General features: G+C 41.1%; 3 protein-coding genes across 3 annotated transcripts; 2 read left to right on the top strand and 1 right to left on the bottom strand.

Annotated features, from left to right (window-relative positions):
• The first annotated feature begins 524 nt into the window (after positions 1-524).
• Positions 525-4,286, top strand: LOC125191290 (tryptophan aminotransferase-related protein 2-like). The gene is made up of 5 exons (XM_048088804.2): positions 525-790; positions 970-1,233; positions 2,554-2,857; positions 3,296-3,579; positions 3,674-4,286. Exons 2-5 carry the CDS (start codon positions 1,004-1,006, stop codon positions 4,179-4,181), a joined length of 1,326 nt encoding a protein of 441 aa, XP_047944761.2. The 5' UTR covers positions 525-790; positions 970-1,003; the 3' UTR covers positions 4,182-4,286.
• Positions 2,599-6,711, bottom strand: LOC125191291 (AP-1 complex subunit mu-2-like). Its single transcript, XM_048088805.2, has 10 exons — positions 6,540-6,711; positions 6,031-6,177; positions 5,893-5,955; positions 5,626-5,802; positions 5,449-5,552; positions 5,260-5,367; positions 4,987-5,181; positions 4,773-4,914; positions 4,573-4,692; positions 2,599-4,496 (listed from the first exon to the last, which is right to left on the bottom strand). The coding sequence occupies exons 1-10, from the start codon at positions 6,663-6,665 to the stop codon at positions 4,398-4,400; spliced, it is 1,281 nt and encodes a 426-aa protein (XP_047944762.1). The 5' UTR covers positions 6,666-6,711; the 3' UTR covers positions 2,599-4,397.
• A 2,613-nt stretch (positions 6,712-9,324) lies between these two features.
• Positions 9,325-12,006, top strand: CARA (carbamoyl phosphate synthetase A). The gene is made up of 10 exons (XM_048088141.2): positions 9,325-9,473; positions 9,545-9,683; positions 9,918-10,006; positions 10,097-10,157; positions 10,233-10,300; positions 10,382-10,510; positions 10,594-10,703; positions 10,804-11,151; positions 11,223-11,388; positions 11,662-12,006. Exons 1-10 carry the CDS (start codon positions 9,374-9,376, stop codon positions 11,709-11,711), a joined length of 1,260 nt encoding a protein of 419 aa, XP_047944098.2. The 5' UTR covers positions 9,325-9,373; the 3' UTR covers positions 11,712-12,006.
• The last annotated feature ends 230 nt before the right edge of the window (positions 12,007-12,236 follow it).

The following is a 12,236-nucleotide window of genomic DNA, read 5'->3' as shown; positions in this document are numbered from 1 at the left end:
TTCAATGGCTTTCATAAAATGCTAGTCTAGCTATACAAAATCTGGTGGTGAAAAGCTTATTTATCTCATCGGAGTCGAAGACGAAAATTTTCTTGAAATTAACTTTGATTGAACATAAAAGAAGCCCTCATTTTATTAACAATTTTAAATAATATGTCACGTGAATATGTTTTTGTATATTTTTAGGAGATTATATTCTTCATTTTATTATATTTGGCATCCTCAATTCTTTCCGGCAATTGAAAAAGACCCAATTAAATGAAATTTATCCTTAAATGAATTCATCATCATCACCACATCACACTTTTTTCCTTTCAATCATGAAACATCTTTTATATTTTCAATAATAATTTGTTATAACTAAAAAAGTTTTGCAAAAAAAAAACATATTCTAATAAAGAATAAAAGGATTTAATAGAACACACCTTTTAGTAAATAATGTAAATTGGGTGGGGTGGGAGAATAAATGAATATATAGTTTATGAAATGTTTGCAGTCGTTTAATGTGTAAAGTTCTGCGTTTTGACAGCAGAGATCCTTTCCCGCTGAATCCACCACTTATTTATTTTAGTTTTTGCCTGCAACATGCTTCTTGGTTTCTGTAATCTTTAGTGCTCTGCAAAATTCCTGCAATATGTATTAATATATGTGTATTACTTTTCTCTCCAATCTCCCACTCTCACTTTGAAAAGCTCCCCTATATAAATGCCAATGTGATTTGGCAAAATCATTCTCTTCTTTTCTCTTGTATGAGCTTTTCCGAAGTGGGATTTCTTTTCTATTTCCACAGGTACTTATTCATGTGATGATTCTTGCTTTGCAAAAGAGAAAAGGGAAAAGAAACCATGATCTTCTCCTAGTCATTTTCTCTGTCATTTTCTCCACTTTCTGGCTTAACCAAACCCCTTTCCAAAACATGCACGATTAGCTTTTAATCTCTTGTTTAAACCCTTTTGTTTTTTTGTTTAGGAGGTGAAGAAACACGAGTAAAAAAGCAATCTTGATGGCTGTGGAGCTCAGAACCATGGTTTTGGGGCATTTCTTGGTGATTTCTCTTGCCTTGAACGCTGGCTTGCTCTACAGAAACTACTGCGGTGGAGAGCACAAATCCCAGAACATCTTCAGCTTCAAAAACGAGTGCAAGAACTCATCTTCATCTTCAACAATGGCGTTTCTTGAAACAAAGTTTCAACCTTCAAAACCAGCTCTTAGTGAAGTGATTGATTTGGACCAGTAAGTTTGGCTTCTTTTTTTCACCTCTCCTTTTCACCTTTTGCCGCCTTCACATTTGAGTGGGGGGGAAATTAGTTTTACTGTTTTAACTTTTCACCAAGATGAATTCTTTATCTTTTTTGTAAGCAAGTGGGGTTTGGGTTTGTGTTTGACTCTTGGGATTTTCTAACATATGCATGTATTGGGACAGCATCTTGTGCTTGAATAGCAATCTTTCTCCCTTAAAAAATGATGGTTAAAATTTTTGAGTGATGATGATGAAGTTTCTTATTGACCAACAACAACCCATCATCAAAGATTCAATTTTGATCACTTTCCTCCCAAAACCCCCAATTTCTGAACATGTTTGAGTGATTAATTAATTAGGGATTTCTGATTTTTAAGAGATTTGAATGATGGTGTGGTTCCCTAACGTGCGCCTGGGGGTTCACGCTATGTCAGTTTAGGGACAGGGACAAGTCATGCTGGCTTTGGAATTCCCACGGCGCATGTTAGCAAGAGGCACAATCAAAGCATATTACACAAAATTTGTTTTATATTTATTTTATTTCTTGGATTTTTGATGTTTTCCAAAGTGATTGTTGTATTCCTCAGACAGTGGCATGCATGATTAGGGGGCAGCAATGGTGGTGGTCTTTCTTGATTCCCTCGTTGACCACTTTCATCATTCTTGCTTTTGTTGATGCTCTTAAAAATTGATTCAAAATAAAAAAAACCTTTCTTTTATTACTATTTACTTAAAATTTTGTCACACCTTATTAAGTCAATTTTTAAAGGACAGAAGGGAATATTACTTTTAAAAAAGCTTCACATATTTGCTTATTTATTGAAGAAAGTAGTAATGGAATCTTGATAATATATAAGTTTAGAATTAGGCCTATTTATCTATCTGTATGGAAAAAGGGTTACTTTGTTTAATGAAAGCGTTAAGAAATGAAGTGTTTGAGATCCATTTTAGGCCTTTGTCATATCATAGAATGAAGAATGATATTAACTTGTCATGGATCCAATCATTTGATCAAATGCCCCACAAGTTTGGCCCCCCTTTGCATACCTACCTTCCACCCACATTGAAACCTATGGGAGTGGCGGGGCGGGCGGGGATAGGACCACCGTCCTCGGCTCTGGACCACTCCTTTGGGCATGGTGGTGTTATATCATGCTCGTGTACGATTACCCGATGGTTAAGTAACTTAGGTTGAGTTAACCAACCAACCCTACACATGTTTGTTTGGAGAATTGGGAAAAAATAGTTGAGATAGTGACTTTATTGAATTGATGGATTGATGGATTGGTTGGTTTCGTGACACGTGTGTGCAGTGGTGATCCGACGATGTACGAGAGGTATTGGCAGCAGACAGGGGATCGGACGACGGTGGTGATCCCGGGTTGGAAGTTCATCAGCTACTTTTCTGATGTGAGGACCCTTTGCTGGTTTCTCGAGCCCGAGTTTGCCAATGCAGTGGTTAGGCTGCACAAGCTCGTGGGGAACGCTGTCACGGACGGCCGATATATAGTCGTGGGGACGGGGTCCACGCAGCTCTTCCAGGCCGTGCTCTATGCCGTATCTCCCCCTAACGCCTCGGAGCCTATCAGTGTTGTCTCTGCTGCCCCATTCTACTCTGTAAGTCGCCTCTCGCCTATGTTTTTACTGCCGCGTTTCGTGCATTGTATGGATAAATCTTCCATGAGATTTTGTGATATTTTTTACTTCAAGAGACATCAAAATCTGCCCATAATTGCTTGCTTATCTGCAGATCTGTATTGTCTCCATTTATTGTTACAATCTGCAGGTGGAAAACATTATTTTTTAGCAATTATTTGAGTCTAGAGATTAATGCTTTGGGCAGTTACATGTCACACTAGTTTTATTTAGGATGTAAGGAAAAATAATAATAATGCACATGCTATAGATACAATGTAGCTGTGCTTGAGTGATTCACACATTTCACCAAACAAACACAGACTGCAATGTACTCATTTATTGCTTGCTGAGTTGGCATGATCTTCAAGATTTGGATGTTTCTCACACCGTTGTTGATCGTGTCGTGTCGTGTTGCAGTCGTATCCTCAGATCACCGACTTCCTCAGGTCGGGGCTCTACAAATGGGCCGGAGACGCGCGCGAGTTCAAGAGGGACGTCCCGTACATTGAGCTCGTGACGTCTCCAAACAACCCCGACGGGCTATCAAGGGCGGCCGTGGTGAACCGGGACCGAGGCGTGCTAGTCCATGACCTGGCCTACTACTGGCCTCAGTACACCCCAATCTCGTCCCCTCCCGAGGATCATGACATCATGCTGTTCACGGTCTCCAAAAGCACGGGCCATGCTGGCACACGCTTGGGGTGAGTAGGGTGGGCTCGAGCACCCCCACCGATTTATTTCGCAAGCAATTTTTTTGCGTTCGCCCCTGATCATGCCTGCTACTACCCTTTGTAGGTGGGCTCTTGTCAAGGATCGAGAAACCGCAAGGAAGATGACCGAGTTCATCGTGCTGAGCACGATTGGCGTCTCCAAAGAGTCGCAGCTGCGCGCAGCGAAGATCCTCCACGTCATATCCGACTCCCACGAGCAACGAGGGGGTTTCGACGAAAACGAGGCCTTCTTCGAGCACAACTACCATCTCATGACAAGGAGATGGAAGCAGCTAAGGGCGGCAGTCGAGAAGAGCAAGCTCTTCAGCTTGCCCGAGTTCCCTGCCGGAAAGTGCAAGTTCAGCGGCCGTACCTTCGCCTCGCAGCCGGCCTTCGCGTGGCTCAAGTGCGAGGGCGAAACCGAGGACTGCGAAGGGTTCCTCCGCGGCCACAAGGTGCTCACGCGCAGCGGGAAACACTTTGGCGAGAGCACGAGGCACGTCCGGATCAGCATGCTGCCACGTGACGAGGTCTTCGACCAGTTCACCGAGCGACTAGCGAGCATAACTTCGTCGTCGTCGTCATCAACGTAACCGGAGATTGATTCTTCCATCTATTTAGTATTGGCAGTAGCTACTATAAGGGATTGTAGTAACTCAGTTTTTGCATAATCACTAAAAATTTCTATACACAGCAAACATCAACTAACTAAAAATGCAAACATATGTTCCATTTCAAGAATTGCTTATTTCAACTGAACAGCAAGAAAATTGAAGCACACACTAAAATTCATGAATTAGGTCACCAATTCAACTAAGCCTGAGCTCATAGTCTCCAGCAATGGTGATGTACCTCACCCACGGAAGTGCTTGATAGCCGCTCTTCTCGATGATTTTAAGGTATCGAATCTGTCATAAACACGCAACGGGTTATCGTTGGCAAATGAAACGAACAAATGTCGTATGCTCGAGTTTGTAAGCACACCTGCATTCCAGAAACAGTGAAGTATGGAATCTCAAACTTGACACAAATTGGGGCTTTTCTGTCCACTGCATCCTCAGATAAAACAGAAGGGAGTTTGAACTCTGCTTTCAACAAGAATTCCTACAAAATATTCAACTAATGTAACAACATATGACAAAACAAACTTGAATTCTTGCATAAAGATGAAGAAAGAGCCTAACTTTGTTGCCAGGGAAAGACTTGATAATCCACAACAAGGCATCCTTTTCTGGTGCATACTTGGCAGATCCCACTGATGTCTTGACGGTCGGGCTCGTTGCGTCCGGGGGCAGGGGCAGCTCGATCGTGACACTCGTTGCAGTGCTGCACAAACGTCGTGTTATCTCATTCGAAGGCAGGAGAGTTTTTTTTTAGAGGAGAACGAGATATTATTACCTTCGTTCCTTGAACTGGCTTCGCGCTTTCACCAGCATCTCGACCCGGCTCCTTGAATGCCTCTCGATACGAGCTTCCACCCAAACCAGTGGCTTCACCTGAGTACTGAGTCTGTATGTCATGAGGTCGAACATTCCATCGGGTGGTATGAAAGAGATCGTGCGATCATTCTCGAATCGAGCCAGGCGAACACATCTATGATCGAAAAAGGGCTAATGAGATTGAACATTGAGCATGAATTTGAAGTTCATTTTAAGTTATAAAAAAGCTCACTGATGGAATTTGATATCTTCCAAATCAATGGCTTTCACTCTTGATGATTGATTTTGAGACTCCATCAACACTCTATCATTGAGGCCAAGCTTGCATTCAGGCATACCACTAAAACAAAACACAAAAAAAATACACAATCAAAATGTCTTTTTTTTTGCAATCAAGTGATAACGAAGCTCGTGTGTTCACCTCAAACGCGTCTGCATCTTCAAAGCCCCATTCACTTCTGAGCGGATTATCTGCCCGTTGCTGTTGACAAGAAGATTCACCTTCTCAACCACATCGAGAAACACCTATGCGAAGGCACGAAAAAAACGATTCAGATCTTGATCCATGAGACGAAGAATTCACAAGCGCTGGACTTACTTCGTTAGTCCTATACATTATCCCTTCACTGCGCCACGACACTGCATTGGTCACGGCCATTGGAGGCTTCTGAGAAGCCTCCATACGATAAGCATCCGTCTTGATGAACTCGCTTAGTATCTTCGCTTCCGTGTATTGAGGATATCCAAAGTCCATGATTTCATCAAGCAATTCATACTTCAAATGCAAAATCAAGGCTTCAATTTCTTGAATTTTGACATATGTAGATATGTAACAAATGATGTTTAAATAAGTTTTGACACTCACCACTACAACAAAGTTGTCTTTGAGAGACTCCTCTTCCAACTTCTCAAAATAGTGCTTCAAAACCTATCACAACAAAGTAAAAAATCAATGAAATGACACACAAGAAACGCGATGGTATCATCTTCTCCTTCTTCTTACATCAACGACACGGTGTAGGAACACAAGTAAGGTAGCCGCATTGCTGTTCTGCCTTGATGCCGCCAATATATACACGTTGCTATGCTGAATGAACACGTAGCTCACGCCGTTGTCATAGCATATCGGCCCGTGAGACTCCATATCTCCCTACATTATATTAAAAAAAAACCCAATTAATTCCCACAACCAAGAGTAAGGTCGAATGCAAAAACCAGTACTTCAATCGTTTTTTCTAACTATCTAGTACACTATCAAATTATGCGTTAAAACTCGTACAGTAGTGCATCATGAATTAAGCTAAGAAAGTGAGAAACTTTTCTCACACACATCAACTAAAGATCACTTATTCAATTATTGCATTAGAAATTTATTCATCCCAAGATCTCTAAATGTTCAATAATGAAAAAACACATTCTCTTTTTTTCTAACAATTGATCAAAACCATCATTTTCAAATAATACAAACCTAGCTAAAAAAAAAAGTGTGTGTGGGGAGAGAGAGAATTAGACCTCCTTTTCGAGATGCTTAGAGAAGAAGCGCTCGACCTCGGCGGTGGAGACATTGCCGCGGTAGTCGCGGCTGATCAAGCACCGCCCCTTTATGTCAAGAACAAACAGGGCGGAGGTGGCGGCCATTGCTTTTTCACTGCAAATAATTACTATTCAACATTTTCACACACATTCAGATCTTGTTCCATTGCAAATAATATTTCATGAAATCGATAACTAACCACTCATTTCCCAACTTACTCGTAATACTTTATTTCATTTTTTAATCTAAAAATTCCTACCAATTAATTATACTCCATTGATTATATTGTTTTGGTAATAATAAGAAATTCTAAAATTTCTGCGATGGCAAGATATTCTCGTTTTTCACTATTGAAGCATTTAAATTTTCGATTTTGATCAAAATACCATCTCATTAGTTATATCCTAGAACTTTTCTATTATAGAAGAGTCATTTTTATTCAAGACAATAATCCGTATTTAATAAAACTCTTTAATTATATTATTCTATTTCCTAATTTATTATCTCTTGCTTTGTTCTTATTTATCATTTAATTATAATATATATTTAAAGTTTTTCTTTTAAAAAAAAACTAATACCCCCTCCATCCCAATAAATATGCAACATTTGGTTTCCGACATGAAGTTTTATACAGTATTGTTTTGTGAGTTAATAAAGTGAGAGTAAAGTAAAAGAGAAAAAAAAAAAAAAGTAGAGATAGTGTTGTTTCTATTTTAGGAAATGCTTCATTTTTATTGGGACAACTCAAAAAGAAAAACGTTTCATTTATAATGTGATAGAGGAAGTTATTGCATAGTAGTATGTCATTCTGCCTGCATCCAGAGCTCTGCTGTTGTTGTTGTTGTTATTATTATTATTATTATTATTATTATTATTATTATTATTATTATTATTATTATTATTATTATTTTCTTTAATATATTTATTTCAAAATTAATTAAATTACAATACTGGTTAAAAGTTATTGAAAAATAAAAAATTTATAAGTTGATGACATGCAATATGAATTACTCCCTCCCATAGAAATTGACCATATTTCTTTTTTCGTCCGTCTCATAGAAATAGTCATATATCCATTTATGGTAACCTTTTTCTCTTTTTTTTTTAACTTTTTCATTTATGGGCCCACCATCCACCATACAAGTTCAACTACTTTTTCTCTTTCTCTTTTACTTTACCAAATTACGCATTAAAACTCGTGTCAACCCTAAATGACCAATTTATATGAGACGGGGGGAGTATATTGTTACAATGATTTTTAAATTTATATTGTAATAATTTTAAAATAAAGACAAGTTTAAATGAAGCAGATATCATGTTTTGCCTAAGAGCATCTCCAATGTCGGCTAGCCAACCGGCTAGCCGATTCGCGTCGCTAGCCGGTCGGCTAGCCGAACCATTGGAGCAGGCCAGCGCCGAATCGGCGAAAAAACCGGCGTAGGCTGGCCGATTGCGTGGCGCTGGCCGCTATTGTGGCGGCCCGATCGACCATCGCCGAATTTTGATTTTTTTTTAAAACCTATATAAACGCGATTTTAGTTTCATTTGCACCACTTGTTTTTACGAGTTTTCTCTCTCTCTAACTTTCTGTACAAGAGCATCATCGAGCGATGAGTAACGCGGGTGGTAGCAGTGGTGGCAGTGGTGGGGATGCTGAGGAGTACGAACAGAGGATGAACGAGGCTATGGAGGCCTACATGAACCGCGAGATGGAGCGGTACATGCGTAGGATGGAACAGCAGGCGATACCTCGCCCTCCACGGGTTGTCCACCGCCGAGCAGTGATTGATCGGGATCACGTAGCTGCACATCAGCGGTTGTATGACGACTACTTTTCAGAGAACCCGCGGTTTCCCACAAACATGTTCCGGCGGCGTTTTAGAATGCGCAGGGAGTTGTTTATGCGTATCGTTGACGCTTTGGAGCGTCGATATCTGTGTTTCCGCTTCAGGCATGATGCGGTTGGCAGACCCGACCACACCCCTATTCAAAAGTGCATGGCGGCAATCAGGCAGTTGGCCTACGGAGGCGCGGCAGACATGTGGGATGAGTACCTCCACATCGGTGAGTCGACAGCCCTGGAATGTCTGAAGTATTTCTGTGAGGGCGTGATAAACATTTTCAGTGAGCAGTACCTTCGAAGCCCTACTCCCCAAGATTGTCGGCAATTAAGGGTCCAACGCGTTTGTGGGATGTCAGATGCGTTTCCCAAATAATGTACGCCTGCATTATCATGCACAACATGATCGTCGAAGACGAAGGCGTACAACTGACTAGTTGGGCCAATGACGATGAAGCCGGTCCAAGCCACGGAACGGCCACCCCTAGCGTACGACGTGGGGTACCTCTCGATGAAGTCGGCCGCCTCAAGGAATATGCCGACATGCGCCAAGTGGAAGCTTATATTCAACTCCAAAAGGATATAATTGAAGAGTTGTGGGCACGGAGGACTGCACGCCGATAGTTTTTTTCTTTATTATGTAATTTTTTTTATCTATGTACCTTTTTTTTTAATGCAATTAAGAAATTTTCCCGTATATGTCTCGTAAATTTAATTCCGTAATTTAATCGTAATTTTAATTCCGTAAATGTAGTATATTTTGAATTATTTTTATTGCGGTTGGCCTTGGCCTAAATCTGATGTGGCAGGTGGATTTTTTAGTACTACTGACGTGGCAGGGAGAGAGAGTGGTTAGCCTATGGCTGACCTATTTGCATTGGATATGTTATAATGGAGTATATATACAATTGAAACACAATGAAATACCTATAAAATCCCTAGGCAGCGCCGCCCTCAGCTGCAGCTTCAGTCATGGCGATGGCTTCCTCTCAGTTGCTCTACTCCTTCGCATCTACTCTACAAAAGCCTTCCCTCTTCACCGTCACCTGCCGCTCGACTTCCACCGAGAATGGTGCGTCTGCTTTCTCTGTTTGTTTACCTTGGGAAAATTCATCCAATTAATTCATTTTCGGTGATTTTTAGGCCTAGTATCGGTGGAGCGCCCGTGGAAGGTGGCAGACGCCAGGCTCGTGCTCGAGGACGGCTCCGTCTGGCCGGCGAAGTCATTTGGCGCCTCTGGAACCCAAGTTGGTGAAGTCGTTTTCAATACATCCCTAACTGGGTAAACTTTTTTGTTTTCTTCTTCTCAATTTGTCAATTCAAATTCTTCAATTTTCAATCCTGTTGTTAACTGGTTAGAAATGTGTAGGGTTTCAACAATTGCTACTGTTTTTAGTGGATTGGAATGTATGTATCTTCAATTTGGGGGGTTTTTGAGCTGAAAAAAGGTGGGGGTTTAACAGGATTTGGGGTTTATGCTGAGAGGAAATTGTTTTCTGTGTTTATTATGTGGCAGGTACCAGGAGATCCTTACAGATCCTAGCTATGCTGGGCAATTTGTGCTGATGACTAACCCGCATATTGGAAATACTGGTGTTAATTTTGGTAGGGGGATTGGTTGTTTATGTATTTGGAGATGTTGTTGTTTGAAATTTGAAAGGGGATTTGATTTGGCGTGTTTTTTTTCGTTGTTAGATGATGAAGAGTCAAGGCAATGCTTCCTAGCAGGACTGGTTATCCGAAGTTTAAGCATTAGGTAGTCCCTTTAGGCACTCGGACTAAGGCCATGCTTCGTTTTCTTTCTGTTTTCTTACTGCTTGGTATGTTGCAGCACCTCGAACTGGCGATGCAAGGAAACACTCGGAGAATATTTGGCTTCTAGGAACATTATGGGGATTTGTATGTTGTAATTTAATATCTCAATCTTGGTTTGAGAAGAACAGGGATTTAGTGCTGATTTACTTGATTTTCTTGCTGCAGATGATGTTGACACTCGTGCTATCACCCGTAGATTGAGGCAAGATGGCAGCCTTATCGGTGTGTTGAGCACAGAAGAATCTAAAACAGAGGATGAACTGCTTAACATGTCTCGGACTTGGAATATAGTCGGTGAGTCTCCTCTAGCTAAGAACTGTTAAACTGGTGTTTTTCGTTGCTATGAAAATAGTTCACACAGTTGGCTTACTTTACAGGAGTGGATTTGATAAGCGGTGTCTCATGTCAAGCTCCTTATGAATGGGTTGACAAAACTGGCTCGCAATGGGAATTCAATTCCGATGGAAGAAACAAAGAGACGTTTCATGTGTGTATCGCTAACCATGTTACTCAAGAGATGAATGCTTGCATATTTGTAACACACTATCCTCATCTCTCTGTTTCTTGCTGTTTATTCTTGGGTGAAGGTTGTTGCATATGATTTTGGCATCAAAAGTAATATACTCCGACGTCTGGCATCCTACGGCTGTAAAATCACAGTGGTTCCTTCAACATGGCCAGCATCCGAGACCCTAAAGATGAACCCAGATGGTGTATTTCTCAGCAATGGTCCAGGAGACCCCTCAGCAGTTCCTTACGCTGTCGAAACTGTCAAGGAAATAATCGGGAAAGTTCCCGTTTTTGGCATCTGTATGGGGCATCAGTTACTTGGTCAAGCACTAGGAGGTAAAACCTTCAAGATGAAGTTCGGTCACCATGGAGGAAATCACCCTGTCAGGAATATTCGAAATGGCCGTGTTGAGATCAGTGCTCAGGTTTGTTTCTTTACTTGATTTCTTTGTTAGTTCTCTCTTGTTCTCGCACTGAATTATTGCGTCTTCTGCAGAATCACAACTACGCTGTTGATCCAGAATCGCTTCCTGAAGGAGTCGAGGTTACTCATGTCAATCTGAACGATGGCAGCTGTGCGGGGCTTGCGTTTCCTCAGCAGAAGGTCATGTCGCTACAGTATCATCCCGAAGCTTCCCCTGGACCTCATGATTCGGATCCTGGTAACTTTCTCAATCCTTTTCTAATCTTACCATAAATTTGGAAACACCACTCATTTGCCTGCATATAAGTTTAGAAATCAGCCCCATTCCCGGTTTCATTGAGCACCATTGCATCCTCCATTAGTTTTGTTGTGCTCTACAACGAAGATTGTGATGGGAGATATGTCGAACTGCTCTTTCTTAGCTCGATTATCGGGCCTCACAACACACTACATAGTAGTACTTGCCTTGATTTGAAAATGAGGAATTCTAATATGAACTTTTCTGTCACAGTATTTGGCGAATTTGTTCGTCTCATGAAGCAAGAAAAGACGAGAGCCTGACAAAATTAGGCGTCGTTATCTTTACGTCTCATGAAGCAAGAAAAGGCGAGAGCGTGACAAGATTAGGCATCATTATCTTTTTCTGCTGTTGAGAAGCTGCAATGTACCTTATGGGGATGAGGAAGAAAACATATTTTGTTCAATTTCAAATGAAGAGACCTATTGAAAATATTTTATGTATGTTGATTTTTGTTGTTTTTTATAGAATGATCTATAATTTTGGGTGGACAATTTTGGCCATAACACGATAGCATGAAACAGAGATACAAAATGAATGTATTATTCTTGGGTCTTATTATGTTTGCATTTTTATTGTGTCGGTAATGTGTTCATGTCGTGTGTGGGCAGTGACGAAACTACATGGGGCGCGGGGGCTTGGCCAGCCCCAGACCCAGACTCCCCATTACATGGCCGTCTTCCGCCCAGTCTCCGCCCCAAGAGACAACGAATCCCGCCGCCCGATTTTCTAAATTGAAAGTAGAATTAGCAAGGAGAACACAAGACTTGGGCGGCGAAGTGGAGATG

The sequence above is a fragment of the Salvia hispanica genome, chromosome 5 (genome assembly GCF_029641045.1).
Source record: "Salvia hispanica isolate PSC_SH4W2 chromosome 5, Shi_PSC_v1, whole genome shotgun sequence".
NCBI lineage: Eukaryota > Viridiplantae > Streptophyta > Magnoliopsida > Lamiales > Lamiaceae > Salvia > Salvia hispanica.
This window is presented reverse-complemented; position numbering and strand designations above follow the sequence as displayed.

Coding starts and splice junctions, on each gene's coding strand:
- LOC125191290 (XM_048088804.2), top strand. CDS start 1,004: ATGGCTGTGGAGCTCAGAACCATGGTTTTGGGGCATTTCTTGGTGATT. Junction 1,234..2,553: donor GAAGTGATTGATTTGGACCA/GTAAGTTTGGCT, acceptor ACGTGTGTGCAG/TGGTGATCCGACGATGTACG. Junction 2,858..3,295: donor CTGCTGCCCCATTCTACTCT/GTAAGTCGCCTC, acceptor GTCGTGTTGCAG/TCGTATCCTCAGATCACCGA.
- LOC125191291 (XM_048088805.2), bottom strand. CDS start 6,665: ATGGCCGCCACCTCCGCCCTGTTTGTTCTTGACATAAAGGGGCGGTGC. Junction 6,178..6,539: donor CTAAGCATCTCGAAAAGGAG/GTCTAATTCTCT, acceptor AATATAATGTAG/GGAGATATGGAGTCTCACGG. Junction 5,553..5,625: donor TAATGTATAGGACTAACGAA/GTAAGTCCAGCG, acceptor GCCTTCGCATAG/GTGTTTCTCGATGTGGTTGA.
- CARA (XM_048088141.2), top strand. CDS start 9,374: ATGGCGATGGCTTCCTCTCAGTTGCTCTACTCCTTCGCATCTACTCTA. Junction 9,474..9,544: donor CTCGACTTCCACCGAGAATG/GTGCGTCTGCTT, acceptor GGTGATTTTTAG/GCCTAGTATCGGTGGAGCGC. Junction 9,684..9,917: donor TTCAATACATCCCTAACTGG/GTAAACTTTTTT, acceptor ATTATGTGGCAG/GTACCAGGAGATCCTTACAG.